We start from the raw sequence: 18,758 nt of genomic DNA, 5'->3' as shown, positions 1-18,758 counted from the left end.
ATGAGCATCATGCCAACTTTTCAGAGTGATCAGAGTCACTCCAGTGTATCTGTAAACTAACAAGCTGACATTTTAGCAACTGCTGCAGAGCTGACCTATGCACACACACCCTTTTCCCATCAAGGCAGCAGCTGTGGGGCTCTTCCCATTGCCTAAGAAGCTCTCAGTGCCACTTTGGGGTCCTTTATCATGCTGTCTTATTCATTAATAATTTACTCTATGCTTTATAATACAGCCTAAAATTGATAAATAGTGCTACTGATTTTCTCACTGCCATTACTTGTCACTTTATTATATGTTGAAAAAAATCTGTGAGGGAAAAGAAATAAATGAGAGAGAGAGAGAGAGGGTGGGGGGAGATTCCTTTGTACACAGAATTACAGAATCAGAGCTAAAATACATTTCATGAAGGCAGGTTATCTCCTTTTTTTCCTCCACAGTAAAGACCAGAGTGCTGAACTACATGATACTGCAACAAAGAAAAGGGTGTTTGAACAACCCAGCCTCATGCTCTATTTTGGATATTTCTGTTTGGGAGACTGACTTGTACTCTTACACATTGTGTTTCCTTGTGTATAAAATGCTGAGCCAACAGGCGGAGATACGGCCCCCTGAACACAAGTTGTTCCAATTCAGGGCTTCTTCTTATACCCTGTGTTTCCTTGTGTGTAAAATCAGGGCAAAAATTCAATAAGTTACAATTGATCAAAAGATAAAAACTATTATGTTGCAAAGGATACCATCAAGAAAGTAAAAAAAAAAAAAAAGCCCACAGAATAGAAAGAAAATATCTGCAAATCATATATCTGATAAAGAACCTGCATGTAGAATACATTAAAAATGCTTACAAAAAATAAATTAAAAAATGGAAAAAGGACTTTGAATAGATACTTCTCCAAAGAAGATAGATAAATGGTTGAATAGCTACTGCTCCAAAGAAGATATATAAAAGGCTAATAAGCACATGAAAGAAGCCCAATATCATTATTCATTAGGAAAATGGAAATTTAAACCACATAAGATGCCCCATCATACTCATTAGGATAGCTACAATAAAACACACAGATACTGTTGGTGAGTATGTGAAGAAATTATATCTCTCAGATGCTGCTGTTGGGAGTATAAAAGGGTGCCATCCTTTCAGATAACAGCCTAAAGGGTTAGAGTGTCACATGACCTAGGAATTCCATGCCAAAGTACCAGTTCATTTCCTGAGAGAAATTCCAACCAGCTTAAAAAAAAGGAAACAACACAAATGTTCGATAACTGATAAATGGATAGATCAAATGTGGTGTATTCATACAATGGACTATTATTTAGCTATAGAAAATAATGAAGGACTAGTGTTTACCACGTCATGGATGAACTTTCAAAATATCATGCTAAGTGAAAGAAGCCAGTCACAAAGGACTAAATAACATGATTCCATTTATAGAAAATGTGTAGAACAGGCTAGTCTAGAGAACTAAAGTAGATTAATGGTTGTCAAGGGTGGGGAAAGCAGGTTGAAGGACATGTCTGCTAAAAGGTACATGGTTTCCTTTCAAAGTGATAAAAATATTCTAAAACGTACTTTGATCATGGTTGTGAAGCTGTAAACACACTAACCAGTGTTCAGTTATATATTTGTAAATGGGAAAATGATTTAGTATGTAAATTATATCTAAAAAAATATTATAAAGAAAAATATCTACTTCATGTATAAATTGGCAATCATCAGGCTTAATTCATATAAAGTATAAAATATATTATCTAGTCAAAAAATGAAAACATGCTTAAAAATACACAGTTGTTCTTCTTTTCCTTATCCTCTCTCTTTGGTAACTTCTGCACTCAGAAGCCTGTAATCAGTGTGTTCTCATCCTTGAACATATTTTAAAAATATGAAGATCTTAAAGGCAACTCCAGAATATTAAGGTAGATAAGAATTATTTTTGTGAAGATATGGGGCAATGAATTTTCTTTCATATATGTCCTCTGTAGTGACACATATGTTAGTAACTCTTAAAGTGATCTCACAGCAACAAAGTGAGATAGATAAGCTCCTTTTTTTTTTTTTTTTGCACTGGGAGGCAGCATGATCTGGTCTGCAATTTTGGATAAAGGAATTAGGTATAGTACCTGGGTAGGAGGCGTGGATGAATGGTATCTAAGGACCTTTTGACAAAACAAAATAGGGAAAAATAGGAGAAAAGAATGGATTTATCTCTAGAATTTGAGGTTAAAATAAATTATAAATAAGATGCAAATGGTTATTTTGTTTTTTCACCACTTAATACTAATCATGCCTGTAACATCCTTTCTTTAAAGGTCCAAAGGGCAACAATTTGATCACAAAACTTTAGTATCCATGAATGATCTATTAAAGAGAAATTTAAGTTCATCAATTATTGGTGGGATATATGAACTTTAAAAAATACATAATTTGGGGGGCTAGGATGGTGGCTCAGTGGTAGAGCGCTCACCTAGCACAGGCGGGACCCGGGTTCGATTCTCAGGACCACATAAAAATAAAGGCATTGTATTGTGTCCATCTACAAAAAAGATTCTCTCTCTCTCTTTCTCTCTCTCTTTAAAGAAAAAGATACATATTTTTCCATAATCACTAGTAAATAAGTGAAAACAGCATTTTGGAAACTGATTTTCAAAGATTAGAAAATTCATATCTTTTAACTGAAATGCTTCATCATCATTTATTTTGGACTCTTTTCTTTGCCTTTCTTCTAATCTTGGCCAAACTTTTTGAAACAAAGTCAGAATATATTATTATCCAAAGGTACAACAACCAAAAAGAGGAAGAGAAAGAGAAACACCACATAATTAAATAAGCATATTTAAAGTCAGTTCTCTGTATATCTTGCAAAAAACTCAATCTTTCAGCTCAAAGAAAACTAAAAAGTTAGGAGTAAAATTCAGATTTGGCACAAACTGTACATCATAAACTTTGCTAGTCTGCAGGTCGCACATTCAGAGTCAGTACAAAACCCATAGTTCTAATCTGCTGATCCATATGTCCTCAGTGATATTTAATGGTTTGATTGTTATCTAAGTATATTTGTTTATATTCCTTGAAATAAATTTAATTCAGTACTTCTTTGAATCTAATCCCATTACCTGTCTTTTATTCCAGTGCTTTGCACACATTTTCACAGCTGGTTACCATTACACCCAAAGACTCAGATCTCCTGACAATGAGTTTTAAAATACTTTCCCTAAAAGCACACTATCCTGTATAAATGCTTCCTCTATGTAATATTGTCATAAAACCACAAATTAAATAAATCATATTTCCTGAAATGTGAATATAAAAAAAGTCTCCTAAATATTCTTCTTTTGTTTTTTACTTGTATTAATAACCCAACTAAATAAGAATTAGATATTGAAATAACCATAAACTCTTCTGGAAAAATAAAGAGGGTGAAAATCAAACCACACGAGGTGTTGTAGAATAGATAATTCATACACAGCTAATCCTCCATACCTCTGGGCATCTGGTTCCTGAACCCCCATAGCAGTAAAAATCCGTGTATCCTCAAGTCCCTTACACAACATGGTATAGTGTTTACACAGAACCTATACACATCCTTCAGTACACTTTAAGTGATCTCTATTGTATTGCAAAGGGAATAATGACAAAACAAATACTTTACATGTCTAGTACAAATGCTGTTTTTTCTGAATATTCTTGATCCTTGGTTAAATTCACAGATATGGAATCCACAGACACAGGTCTGAGTGTACTGGAAATGATTGGTAAATATGAATCAATTTAAAATACATCTCCTTGAAGTCAAGGGATAGAAAACAAATCAGTAAAAAATCTGTACCAAAATCTGGGAGAGAAAAAAAAAACAGAGAGGGGACACAGATATCCATAGCATTAGAAGAGGAAGATGAGAAGCTCAGCAGAATATCTGATAGACTCCAGCAAACACTGGAGACAGGTCATGAAGAAGGGGAGCGACACCCCCTATATCTGTGTTAGTTACACTTGTACACAGAGCTTTGCTCAAAATGTAATGATAAAGCAAAAGGGCTCAAGTATATACAAAGACTGAGTCAGAATTATCTTGAGTCCCAGAAAGGGGTGAAGCTTATGCTGGATGCCTCTCTCTGAAAGATGTCAGCAAGAAATCCCCAGGGTGAAGCATGAGGAGAAAATAAAATGCAAAATACAGAGAGGAGGATATACAGATGATACAGAGAGTAGATTTAACATGTGTACAATTGGAATTATAGAAAAAGGAGAGAGAGAATGAAGCAAACGCAGTATTTGAAATAGTGCTAACAGTGACCCCAAATTGCTGAGAAACTCCCAGCCAAAGAGAGTCAAGATCCATAAACCCCAAGAAGAATAATTATAGAGAAAATTCTGATTTGGACATTCTGATGATGCCAACGAAAACCAGACAAAAAGAAAAAACATGAAGGCAGCTAGAGGGGTAAGAAAAATAGATTATTTTCAAAGTAGCACCAATTAGACCTACAATTTTTCTCTCAATGGAAATAATCGAATTTAAGGACAATGAAACAGTATCTTCAAATGCAGAAACAAACAGAACACACCAACATAAATTTCTGTCACGAATAAGCACAACCTATGTGAGAAAATCATAGTATAGCAAGTCAAAATTGTACAGACACTTAAAAAAAATCTAAGAAATTTGTTACCAGGAGATTTACATTTACATCCAAGTATTCTTGAAATGTCCTTTCTTAGGCAGAAGGAACACATTTGGAGAGAGTGACTTGGAGAAAAAGGCAGAATAAATAACAAAGAATTACATAATTATATCTAAGTGAACTTTTACAGCATTTAACAATAATATTGTAATATTGTGTGGGGTCTGAAGAGTACATAAATTATAATAGAGAATGACAATAGCTAATGGAAATTAGAACGAGGAAATATGGAGTGAAAGTACACTCTGGTCCTTACATTGGGAAAAGTAAAAGTTTCATCTCAAAGAAATTATTAAAAGTAATAAGTACATTTGAAAGGCGATTTAATACAAAAATCACTGTTTTCTTGCAAATATGCAAGACTAAGAAATTATGTTTAAAATATTTTACCATTTATAGCATCGGAAAGTGTCAAATATCTGGGACAATTTCACAAGAATGTATAAGATTTCTAAGCAGACAACTGTAAGATGGCATTCAGACAAATTAAGGATCTAAATAAATGGAGAGAGAAAATATGAACAAATTAGAGGAATTATAATGATGTCACTTTTCACTAAATTAACTAATGCAGTCCTAATAAAATGCCAAACCATTTTTACAAGAAAATTAGTTATCTGATTATGACATTTTTAGGGAAATGAAAAAGGCTTAGAATAAACAAGCCACTAATAAACAGAATAGATAAAAAGAGAAGGATCTGCTCTATTTAAAGATGATAACACAGTGAGTACCATGATGTACAAAGAACAACAAACAAATCAGCAGCTCAGAACAGAAAGTCCAAACACATATGTACACATAAAATTATGACAAAGGTGTTGCCTGCAGAGCAGTGGTATTTGGGAAATAAAATGAAAATTGACCCATACTGCACAGTGTTCACAATAAACAAACAAACAAACAAATATATAAATTTCAGAGGGACTATAGTTCCAAACGTACAATGCATATTTTGGTAACATATATAACCTGTAATAAAGTTGCATGTGTAATGTATGAATAATTCCAATAAATTAATAAGAAAAAAGACAGTTCACAAAGAAGCTTTCATAAGCAATTCACAAAGAAGTATCTCCAAACAGGCTATCAGCAAAGGTACTCAATCTTACTAGTAATCAGAGAAGTGGAAGTTAAAACCACAAGATAACACCTAACCCCTATCAGATGTCAAGCATTGGCAAAGAGAGGCAAAGAGAACTGTCATAAATTACTGCTCTGAGTGTAACTTGGTACAGTCACTTTGGAAAATGGTTTGGCATATCTGATTAAATTTGAAGACTCACAATTTCACTTTTAGGTATGTACTTAACATTTACATATGTATATGTTTTCAAAAAAACAAGTATAAGAACCTTCATCTTAGCATTATTCATTCACGTTCAAAAGAAGCAGAATGGATAAACTTTGACTTATTTAAACAGTAGTAGAGCCAGGAAACTAAATAAACTATAGAGACACAGATGGGTTCCAAAAACTAAGGCTGAATTAAAGAAGGCAATCACAAGATAATCCAGACTGTTATCCCATTAAATAAGACTCAAAACCAGGAAAGCTTAGCTAAAGGATAATAAGATTGTGGCTGCTTTTGGAAAGGAGTGAGAGGAGGAAGTTTGGAGGAATTGTAGTGGAAACTCCTTGAGTATCAAGATGTTCTACTTCTTGCTCTGATAGTAGTTACATTATTATTAACTTCCTGATCATTAACTATCTGAATATTTGTATTTTTAACATTTTTGCATATGTGTACATATAGAAAAGTTATAAAGATTATCATTAAAGTTATAAATACCTCCTTATAAAAGGCTCTGTATAAAATATTAAAGCATGAGAATAATTCTAATCTATCGTAGGATTGAGTGTCTTGCTTAATTAGAGTCTGTTAGAAGGTCCATCAACTAAGATTTGAGATTTGATAATCTACTTAAGATTCTCACTTTTTAAAATAAATCGGAAATTGTTTGCTTTAAAGGCATTTAAGTAACTTTTTTGGCACATTCCAAATACTTTAGTAACATGTTAATTTATATTTAACTGAACAGCAATCACACAAAAAATTAAAACAGTTTCCTTGAAATTAGTATTTGAAAATTTGGTTTAAATTCCATTCATGATAAAAAGAATATAATATTTGCTTTATTAAATATTTTTCTGAGAGAAATGTTCAAATCATAACTTCTAACCAATTATATTTAAAGGTTAAAATCAGTAAACAAAAATTCTTACAGTATTCCCAAAGTTCATTTAGAAAGCCAATACCTTTTCAGGTTTTAATCAAAAGAATTTTGAAGATCTAAGTTCAACATCTCTAGTAATTAGAGAAATGCAAATCAAAACTACTCTAAGATTTCATCTCACACCAGTCAGAACGGCACTTATCAAGAATACAGACAACACTAAATGTTGACAAGGATGGGGGGGGGGAAGGCATACTCATACATTGCTGGTGGGACTGCAAACTGGTGCAACCAATCTGGAGAGAAGTATGGAGATTCCTTAGAAAACTTGGAATAGAACCACCATTTGACCCAGCTATCCACTCTTTGGTCTATACCCAGAGGACTTAAAATCAGCATACTGTAGTATTGCAGCCACATCAATGTTCATAGCAGCTCAATTCACAATAGATAAATGTGGAAGCAACCTAGATGCCCTTCAATAGACGAATGGATAAAGAAACTGTGGTATATACACACAATGAACTATTACTCAGCATTAAAAGAGAATAAAATCATGGCATTTGCAGATAAATGAATGAAGTTGGAGAATATCTTGCTAAGGGAAGTAAGCCAATCCCTAAACACCAAAGGCCAAATGTTCTCTCTGATAAGTGGAGGCTGATCCATAATGCGGGGGAGGGACATGGGAAAAATGGAGGAACTTTGATGGGGCAAAGGAGAGGGTGGGGTGGGAATGGGCATGTGGGCAGGAAAGATGGTGGAATGCAATGGACATCATTACCCTAGGTACATGTATGACTGCACATATGGTATGATGCTACATTATGTACAACTAGAGAAATAAAAAGTTGTGCCGTGTTTGTGTACAACAAGTCAAAGTGCATTCTGTTGTTATATATACCTAATTAAAATAAATTAATCATTTTAAAAAAGTAAATTTTCACTTACTTTAAAAGTCTGCTTTCATTATTTCCTGAAAACTCACCCATAAATCCCTAGGAACTTACAGAAGTGGATCACTTAACATTGACATCTACTGACTATAGTTGTTGCGGTTTAGATATAAGTTTTCCCCCTAAACTCCTGCTATACAATGCAGGAATGTGATAATATTAGATTATGAGTACTATAACCTATCAGTAGATTAATCCATTTGATGGAGTAAGAATTTACTGAGCAGTAACTACAGACAATTGGAGTGTGGCTGGAGGGAGTAGATCAATGAGCGTGTGCCCTTGGGGATTATATTTTGTCCTTGGCTCTTTCTGTTCTCTCTGCTTTCCGGTTGAGCAGTTTTTCTCTGTCTTTCGTCCTCCATAATGTTCTGTCTCATCTCAGGCCCAGTACAATGGAGCCAACTGACCGTGGACTGAACTTCTAAAACCATGAGCCAAAATAAACTTGTCTTTCTCTAAGTTTTTCTTGTCAGGAATTTGTTCACAGTGATGAAAAGGTGACTAATACAATGATGAATTTGTTCTTTATTTTAATGATTAAACCAAAAATAAAATACCATGTAGTCTTAAGTCTAGGTAATGGAAAGCTATAGAATAGAAAGAATCTATCATTTTCTTGTTTCTATTTTTTTCCTATGGATCCCTTTGGATCTATCCTTGTTTTCTCTTGAAAACTCTAACCCATGTACAGGTTTGGATTATAGGTTTGGTAGTATTAAAGGATTATCTAACTACTCACTGCATAAGCACTTCCCTTAAAAAATATCATTTTGTGTCAAAAATGAATAGTGGTAAGAATCCAGGATTTTCCAAGAAATCCAGTAGACTTGAATAGTGAATGGTGTATAATTGGCCTAATTAAAATAATCCATTACCTTTTTTTTCTCATTCATGTTTGACTTTCAAGGAGAACCTATATTTGGCTATTTTGTGGAACTTTTGAGCACATGCTTATGAACAAATATATACACTCAAACTATATTTATTGAATATCTATGTGAGAGGACAGGTAACAAAGAAATGATACCCAACAAGTTTCAAAGCTTCACAAAACACAAAGGCAACTGGCAGAAAAGCTCTTTTATATTTTACATTTATTTATTTATCAGTTCTAAGGATGAAACCCAGAGCCTCACATGGACTAGGCAAGCACTCTTACCACTGCACTACATCCCCAGTTCCTCATTTTCTCTTACTTCAAAAAATTTAAGATAATGTATTTACAAACATTAATGTCCCACATTGATGAATAAGTAAAGGGGTTGGCATTTGAACTATTCACTGGTGAATGTACTGAAGTTGGATAGGGAAAGAGAGAAAGAAAATATATCAAATGAGTCTGTGATAGGAACAAAAATTGGGGGGCAGAAAGTAGGAGTAATGACTGGAGGAGAGAAGAAGAATTAAATGCAGCAACTACAATAAAGGTTTTAAGGGCTAAACTGAAGAGGAGACAATGCAGTTAATCAGGGACCCATGCTCAGGTAAAAGGCAGCTGTCAAAAATTTGCAGCTGGGTAATGATTTAAAGACATGTGGTGGTGTGGCTATGCATAGCTACAGAATGGAGGATGGATCAGAGGCAGAAGGTTCATTTCTTTTTTTTATGGTGGATAGTTTCCTATATCACTGATCAGTCTCATAAACATTATCTTTAGTGGCTACTAAAATTCACTGTGTGCTTGAAACGGTATTTACTAAAACAATTTTTTACTTGGGGACATACCATTTAGGTGACCTGCTATCTATCTTCTCAAGCAAACTACTTGGATTTCCTCTTAAAAGAATTTGAATAGGCCCAGAAAAAATAATTATACGTTATGGACTTCATGGTCACTCGGTAAAGGAGACAGACCTTGCCTCAACATTGTAAAAAGCACCAAATACAAACAAAGAAGTTGTGTCTGCCAGAAACTAAAAAAAAAAGCTATCTATGCCAAGTCTCAGGCTAGCATCATTCTAAACGGAGAAAAATTGAAGGCATTCCCTCTAAAATCTGGAACAAGACAGGGATGCCCTCTCTCACCACTTCTATTCAACATAGTTCTCAAAACACTGGCCAGAACACTTAGACGAAAGACACAAAGATAGGAAAAGAAGAACTTAAGTTAGCACTATTTGCAGATGACATGATCCTATACCTAGAAGACCCAAAATGTTCTACCAAGAAACTTCTAGAGCTAATAAATGAATTCAGCAAAGTGACAGGATATAAAATCAACACACATAAATCAAAGGCATTCCTGTATATCAGTGACAAATCCACTGAAATGGAAATGAGGACAACCACCCCATTCACAATATCCTCAATAAAATAAAATAAAATAAAATAAAATAAAATACTTGGGAATCAACCTAACAAAAGAGGTGAAAGACCTATACAATGAAAACTACAGAACCCTAAAGAGAGAAATAGAAGGAGATCTTAGAAGATGGAAAGATATACCTTGCTCATGGATAGGCAGAACTAATATCATTAAAATGTCCATATTACCAAAAGTACTCTATAGGTTTAATGCAATGCCAATCAAAATCCCAACAGCATTCCTCACAGAAATAGAAAAAGCAAACATGAAATTCATCTGGAAAAATAAAAGACCCAGAATAACAAAAGCAATTCTAAGCAGGAAGAGTGAAACAGGCAGTATAGCGACACCAGATTTTAAACTATACTACAGAGCAATAGTAACAAAAACAGCATGGTACTGGTACCAAAACAGTCGGGTAGACCAATGTTACTGAATAGAGGACACAGAGACCAATCCACAAAATTACAACTACCTTATATTAGACAAAGGTGCTAAAAGCATGCAATGGAGAAAGGATAGCATCTTCAACAAATGGTGCTGGGAGAACTGGAAATTCATATGCAATAAAATGAAATTGAATCCCTTTCTGTAAACCATGCACAAAAGTTAACTCAAAATAGATCAAGGAGCTAGGAATCAAACCAGAAACTCTGTGTCTAATAGAAGAAAAAGTTGGCCCTAATTTCCATCTCGTGGGGTCAGGCTCCAAATTCCTTAATAGGACACCTATAGCACAAGAGTTAAAATCAAGAATCAACAAATGGGACATATTCAAACTAAAAAGTTTTTTCTCAGCAAGAGAAACAATAAGAGAGGTAAATAGGGAGCCTACATCCTGGGAACAAATTTTTACTCCTCACACTTCAGATAGAGCCCTAATATCCAGAGTATACAAAGAAGGTTCATTTCTTGTCATAGGTGACTCTTGGTGTTGGATTAAGAAATTACAGGACCTGGGCTAACATTTGGGAGCCTCCAAATCCAATGTTACGTTTTAGAAACCTGCATAATAGCATAGCTCACCCAGATTGTGTGACTCATTAACACAGACTGCAAAGGAAGGAGGGATATTAGTACTGTAGACGGGTGCTGTAGACAGTGTTTGCCATCTCACTATTATATTTTTTACACTTTTTCTAAAATATTTACATATTTACATTTGTTTTGTAAAAATTCTCCTGATGTGAATATGTAAAAATGTGCAAAATTACCATTTAAAGCTTAGAAAGACTAGTTTTTGAAAACTTTGTTAAAAAATGTATCAGGAGTCACTATGCATCAGGAACCTTGAAAAATAATTTCTAGCTTTATTATGTACATTTGATCAAATCCTCATCACTTCTATTTTCCCTTCTTTCTTCTTCTTTTTTTTTTCTTTCTGCCTTCTACATGCTAGGCTAGTACTCTTACACACTATGCTACACTCTCAGGCTCTCATTTTCTTATATTTTTCATATGCTTTAAGCTGATGTATTTTTCAACTACCAGCCTCTCAAGAACATTAGTAAACAAATATTTAAAACAAGGGGCTATAAAATTATAATATCATGCCATCATTTTGGCCAGAAGTTAGAAGTAAGGCAGTCTTTCTTTGTTTTCTTTGGAATTCTAAATGAGTGCAAACACTTTTTACAATCCATATTTAATGAGTCATATTTAAGGACCAAAATAATTTCCTTTTATATTAATTAACTCAACTAGTTCTTTCACTTCTTTAAAACACAATTATAGAACATAGCTCTGTCTTCCTGAGCAAAGGTATGTTTTCTACCAAGGGTAGCTTTATATGACTTTTTCTTTAATGTATAATATTTGAGTAAGTTAAGTATTTGTGTTTATCATGTCATTTATTTATATATTATCTCTTTTGTAGAAATTGTTTGATTGAATACTTACTTAGTATTAATGGTTATAATTCTTCTCTTGATTTAGTGACTATTCATTTAATTTATCAAGCTGTTTATTGAATGGACTATGTACTGGGATTAAATATTAAGGATATAAATATGAATTCCAAACAATTTTTGATATTTTATTTTCTGCAGAGATGGAGATACAGCTTAATTGTGGAAAAGCTGAGTTGACAGAAGTTTGAAACAACAGAACAGTTGAGCCCACCTACTTACAGCATATAGGAGTTGAGGCTTCCCATACACATCCTACTGCCCTTCCTCAACCTCAGATGCACTTATCCCTTCAACAACTCCTGGGAGTGCCATTGGTCACCAAACATGGTAACTTCCCACCACATAATCTTAGGCACTATCTCCTAATCCTTCAGGCTCCCTCCCCAATTATGGAGCCTTCGTGATGGGGATGGGGGCTGGTCTGCTCACTGGAAGAGGCTTCAGCAGGTGGTGCAAGGGGAACCTTGGCATTGACTCAGGTGGGGGCTGCTTTCTTCTAGGAGATTGCCCTAATAGAGTCCCCACCACTTATCTTTCTTGTGGCTGTTTCCAGCTATAGCATGGGTATCAAGGGCCACCTGAAATTAGGGTAGGGGTGGGAGGAGTAGCAGTCACAGATCTAAGAGATGTACTGAAGTCAAGGTCCTGTCATTCCACCTAGGGAAGGTGGTAACTGAAGAGACCATGACCTCTGGCTTTCAGGATGTCTTGGATCAACTTCCCGTGCTGCTTCGCACAGACTCCTGTATGTGGAGGACGGAAGATGATTCCCACATGGGCGCAGCCAAATCACTTCAAGAGCTTTAGGTTCCTAAAGTCGACCTGCAACTTGTGATCCCAGCAGAGGGAATAAGGATTAACAGCATTTTTATTCTTAATGAATACTGGTCTATCAAGTTCATTGTGGGGGTACACACTCCTGGTTGTGGCAGGACAAGAGGAGAACCACAGGGCTTCTGGTACTCTTCTGAGTTCAGGTATTTCCAGAGCTCATTCTCAATAGAGAAAATGAGAACCTGGAGGCAATGAACCTCTATCAGAGGGCGGGGACAGGAGGCTTTGGTGCAACGAGTTTGTAGGGGAACTTGAATTCTGAAGGCTGTGAGGCTGGGAAACTGCGTGTCCAATATGGTAGCTGTCATCTTGACCCCATTTTTTTTTTTTATCTCCCTTAAGCAATTAGGTGTCAGTCACCTGATGTCCAATAATTGCAGAGAATAATGTCATAATTTCTTAATATACAAAGTTCTAGTAAACTCCTGGGGTAATCTGTTCTCAGACTCCTCAAAATATGCCTCATTCATGGTCCTGCACTTTTAAAATCACAATAGTTTGTAAAGCTTAGTATGGGCCGGGTGCTGTTCTAGATCCTGTATTTACACTAACTCACATAATCCTCTCAAAAATCCTATCCAATGGACAATATCACTATCCCTATTTACAGACAAATTGAATAAGCTTGCTGTGGATCACACTGCTAAACTTAAGCTCTAACAGTTTGGCTTCAAGGTCTAAGTTTTTAAAGTCTACATATCGTCTCTTGAACATACTTCAGTGATTTCTCCCACTGTGACTTAATTCCTGCCAACCACCTCCTTATGTAAGAGAGGACAAGAAGTCATCTTCTGAACCTATGAAGGGCCAGTGAGAAACCCCATGGGACAAGACACACCTGTTCTCCTCTTTGTTCTCAAGGCCTGATCCCCACACTAGTTCATGCCAGTTCCTGAGTGAATAGTCATGGCTCACCTATATGTGTGTTCTCGGCCTTATAGCCTGCAACCCTATGTTATCCAAAAGGTGGATCAGAGGTGGTGCCCACAGAAAAGCACAGCAAGGGACCCCTACAAAGTCCTCAAAGGAACAACACAGGAGTAAGGTGGATGAAGCACCAAATCTTCCTTGAATGACTCTAAGAAGCATTCCCAGAAATTTTGCAAACCCATTGCTTCCCTTGCCTCTCAGCTCTGACAGCCTCTGCCGACCATCCTGTGGAATTTGGGTATAGCTGCCATTGTTCACACCATGATGAATGCAGAAGTAGATGGAATCGTGTAAATTCTTTACTGTCCATCCTTCCTGGTCCAGTAAACTCCCAGAGCCTTTGTTTTCTCCTAATTCTTTCCCGGGCTAGCAAACCCTTCAATCCCATTTGCTGATCTAAATCTCATTAATTCAGAACACTTGTGGAAAAGAAAATAAACTAGTATAACACTTAATTTTAAAATATTTTAGGACAATGAGGCTCATGTAATTTCTTCATGTATGGGAAAAGTAGAATAATTTTAAAGCATAAGCTTTTGGAAGATCCAGTTTTCTAAATGATTCATATGGAACCCTGTGCTAACTATGGCAAACACGGGACTTCAGAACGTGTTGGAAAAAAGACATAATGTTGCATTCTGATCACCTCCTGGATCTACAAATAGTTTAAAGATTCTCTCCAATGTGTAGTGTATATTTTCTCCAGACATGTTTAGGATGTGTGGTACATATATGCTTCAACAGATGACAAAGACTATACCTACAAGAGAGGACCCAAGTAGTTTTGCACTTGTGGATTCAAGAAGGTCATTCCAAGGGACTGCAGTGTCCTGTGGAAGCCATATACCCTCCACGAACACCTCATCAGGTGTTCTGATGAGGCTGCAGAAAAATGCAGTCAGTGATCACTAGTGGTAGCACCCTCATGGCCACAACTACAATTTTCTAGACAAACCAGGCATGGCCAGGTTTATCCCTCTGTCAGAATACTAACTTGTATTCTGAGCAGAACTTTTGCTCATAATTCTGGGCACATGGAACAGCTTAAATTCCAGTTTTAGAAGAAATGATTTTATTTAATACATCAATAGAGCAATTTTCTTGGTTGTGGACTCAGTTCCTTAATGCTAAGCCTGAGTTTCCTGTTGGCTCTCAACACCCACCCAAGGTGAGCACCTTAGGGTCCCCTACAGAGGCTGCAAGGATATTTGCAAGAGTTCTTTTGACAGAGGATAAAGCAACCCTTCGTGAAAAACAGACATGATTACTGACATGGTTGGTTTCTTAAAAACCCAAGCTTTTCTCTCATCTTATCATGTCTATTGGCTCTAAGAGGCAGGAGTGGAAAGGAGGGATGTGGATGATAACTTTGACCATTGTTTGCTAACTCAATGACTATTGCTATAATGTCCAGCTTTAAGTAAGTTGGGGGCAAGAAAGAAGTAAACTATGACCAAGACAGGTTCCTCCTAGGAGAGATGCACCCTTGCAGTCACAGGCATAGTGAACTGTGCACAGAGATGAATGGGGTTGGTGTTACACTCCGGAGATACAGAGCAACACCTAACCCAGACTGGGGAGTTCTTGGGACTGGAGCAGGTCAAAAAGGCTTCCTCCCAATAGTGGCATTAAGATGAGATGAATCAGTCTTATGTAGGCAAAGGGGCAGCAGGTGGCTATGGGTCAGGAACATTCAACCCACAGGCAATGGGCAGGAAGTAGAAGACCACCTGCCCTCATGAGTACCATCACAGGACTGGTATTTCTACCCACTTGTTATTGTTTGATGGACAGCTTTGCCTTCACTTAGTATTTTCAGCCCAGAATTTGTAGACCTGGAAATACCTTATAGTTTGCAAAGCACTTTCATTTATTCTTTCAATTACTATGCACAGCATTCAGTAAGAATATAAACCTACTCCCGCAAAAAAAGCACTGCACATTGTAAAAGATACATGGTTACAATTTAATAAAACATTAGCAAGAACAGAGAGAAAATCAGAAGACAATGTCTCAATCTTTGGATAGCTGAAAAGAAAACAACAATGAATTATAAGCTAGGGAAATCTTTTATTTTAATTAATTAATTAATTAATTAATTAATTTTTAGTACTGAGGATTAAACTCAGGGACACTCAACCACTGAGCCACATCCCTAGCCCTGTTTTGAATTTTATTTAGAGACAAGGTCTCACTGAGTTGTTTAGTGCCTCTCCCTTGCTGAGGCAGGCTTTGAACTTGTGATCCTCTTGCCTTAGTTTCCCAAGCTGCTGGGATTACAGGCATGTGGCACTGTGTCCAGCTAGGACAACCTTAACCAGATAATATCAGGCTAAGAAGATGATGTCCAAAGGGGCAAGGCTAACTGTACGTGGCCCTAGTTCCTGGACCACCAAGGCTGACCATTAGCCTGGGTCAGAAGAAAAGATGGCTAATTGCTAGGAGGACAGTTAGCCATCTCCCTGGTCTTTGTTTTCCCCCTTCCACCACTGCCCTCTTATCTGCCCAAGCATGAGCATTTCTGATCACACCTTGGCTGGTTACATTACCCTCCCTTCTGTAACTGTTCAATAGCAAGGCCCAGAGAACATCTCGCTCATAAGTGATCCTTCCTATCCATTAAAGCTTACCAATTCCCTTTAGATATGGATTCAAGGAGTTGTGATGGCAAATTACTGATAGTATTTCTCTGAATGCCAAGTGCTATTATTAGTCAATGGCCACACATCTCATAAGGAGACTATCACAGCAACTCAGTCCGTGTCCCAAAGGGACTGTGAGCAGACACAGGGCTCACCTGTGGCAAAGACAACATTCCTGGAGACCAGACGATGCTCCACGATGGAGAACTGTGGGAGCTCAATCCTTTCCACTCCAGTGACAGCCTTGTCCCCGCCACGCCAGTAAAATTCAATGTCATCCGTGGTGTAGCCATCTATCAGGGGAGAGATGAAAGGACATGGTGCGTATGAGATATCATTTTGTATAAATGTACAGCTAAAGAAACTTGAATACGATGGAAGTAATGGCTTTGCCACCTTTGAATATTTTTTTAATGTTCTTGTCTCTAAGAAGTGTCACCAAAGAACTAACTTTCAAGTACTCTTGTGTTACTTCTGCTATTTTATTTGCACCAGGCTGATCTTGAAAAGTAGAGGAACTGGGGAGACTGAGGAACTTTAGAACTGGTGTGGGTATCTTACAGAAGTGAATTTAAAACCCTTCTTAACAGTAGCAGATAAGATGGTAGTAAAAGATGAAAACTCAAGTCTGAAAAATCCTGGAGAGATACCTTCTCTCAAGTGAAACTAGAAGGTTGAAAGACTATGGAAAATTTAAGCAATCTGTGGTTGATTAGATTAACTCTTGGAGCAAAAGTAGTGTTCTCTGTGACATGTTTGGATGATTTTGCTGGCTCTTTCTGGCCACGTGGTTTGCCAATCTTAGAAATGCCTGTTGTTGGGAGCCTCCTGGCCCTTAGGTATCTGCACGGGTGGTCTCATCAGAAAGAGTAATGACCTTTTGCTGGATTATAACTCTAAACTCAGCTCTTGGCCCAGAGCTTACATTCATTTAGTAATTAACTGATGCTTTTGAGAATGAGTAAATAACAAAAGTCCAATGTTATTTTTAACACCCAGTTGTCTCCTAGAAGATTAGGTCAACTCATTAAATAAGATCAAATAAAATACAAATCTGAAGAAAAATATTTCAATATTACACATTTTGTATTTGAATATACACCAAAAAATGAAACATTCAATATTTGATATCAAATGAATGAACCAAAGCCACAGGATGACTGTGTCCATAGCTAATGCCATCTCCCAAGTCAGATCTGCTGTCCTCGCTTTGTCAATTCCTTCCCTCTGACTTCCTTGTGTCTCATTCTCACCTGGCAGCCTTGACAATCTTTAATAAAACACACAGCTCATTCTTCTCTGTTTGCGTCTTAACTTCAAGCCTTCCTGTAGAATCCCTTCCTGAGATTCCACTTCCCCAGGAAACCCAGAATTACTCACAATCCTTCTGTCAGACTTTTTTTTTTTTTTCAAAACATCTACCACATTTTGCTTTTTGTCTAATCATTTCTGTCTTTTTTGGAATATAAGTTCCAGGAAGACAGGCACTTGCATTTAGACTGCCTTCTCTATATATCCCCTTGCTTACAATAATGACTGCATAGGGGCTGTGGATGTAGCTCGGTGGGAGGCACATGGTTAATTAGCGTGCACAAGCTCCTGGGTTCAATCCCTAGTACCAAAAACCAAAAAATAAAACAAAAATTAAAAGAAAAAAAAAAAACAGTACTTGTACAGAGTTAAGTCCCCCAAGGATTCATTGACTAAATTCATGGTCAATGAATTTGCCTTGATGTTAGGAAAAAAAGCCACATCTTTTTTTTTTCTCCATACCCAGTACCAAGACATGCATAGTGAGCCACCAGAAAACTGGGACAATCCCTCTTTCACTCAAGTGCTTTAACCATGGCTTCTCTGCAAGGGAGCAAGGGAGGGTCTTTACACACCATGGGATTTTTATTCTTTTTTTACAGCAGATCTTCCTGTTTACTGTTCCCCACAGTCACACTTTGCACTGTGAACCCATACTCTCAGAAATCACTCACTGTGTGTTCAGGCAGTTGGAATGAAAACTGCTTCCTTACTTGGACCCCAAATTTGCTTTCCTTAAATTTCCACTGTCTCATTGGAGTCATCCCCTGTGGCCACAGAGAATTCATTTAACTTCCTAGGCTCATCCTTCAACTGTTGGGAAATCATCATCCTTCCCTTGAGCCTTCTGTTCTCTATGGAAAATGTCCCTAGATAATTCAATTATGCAACACTTGACATGATTTTATGTCTTTCATCTTCTCTGAATGCACAGCTTTCAGAAACCATGACAGTGACAGAGTATGGAAGTGAAGGGGCACAGTGTGGCTGGCACTACCCAGAACCTG

At 36.8% G+C, this 18,758-nt stretch overlaps 1 protein-coding gene across 2 annotated transcripts in view; it reads right to left on the bottom strand.

Annotated features, from left to right (window-relative positions):
* The window catches only part of Gabrb3 (gamma-aminobutyric acid type A receptor subunit beta3), a 220,202-nt gene that overhangs the window by 26,720 nt on the left and 174,724 nt on the right, over window positions 1-18,758 (bottom strand). For both annotated transcript variants that reach the window (XM_076851271.2, XM_076851270.2), the window contains exon 6: window positions 16,596-16,733. In XM_076851271.2, the coding sequence (XP_076707386.1) occupies window positions 16,596-16,733 (138 nt within the window). The remainder of the gene's footprint in view (window positions 1-16,595; window positions 16,734-18,758) is intronic.

The sequence above is a fragment of the Callospermophilus lateralis genome, chromosome 3 (assembly GCF_048772815.1).
Source record: "Callospermophilus lateralis isolate mCalLat2 chromosome 3, mCalLat2.hap1, whole genome shotgun sequence".
In the NCBI taxonomy this organism is placed as follows: Eukaryota; Metazoa; Chordata; class Mammalia; order Rodentia; family Sciuridae; genus Callospermophilus; species Callospermophilus lateralis.
This window is presented reverse-complemented; position numbering and strand designations above follow the sequence as displayed.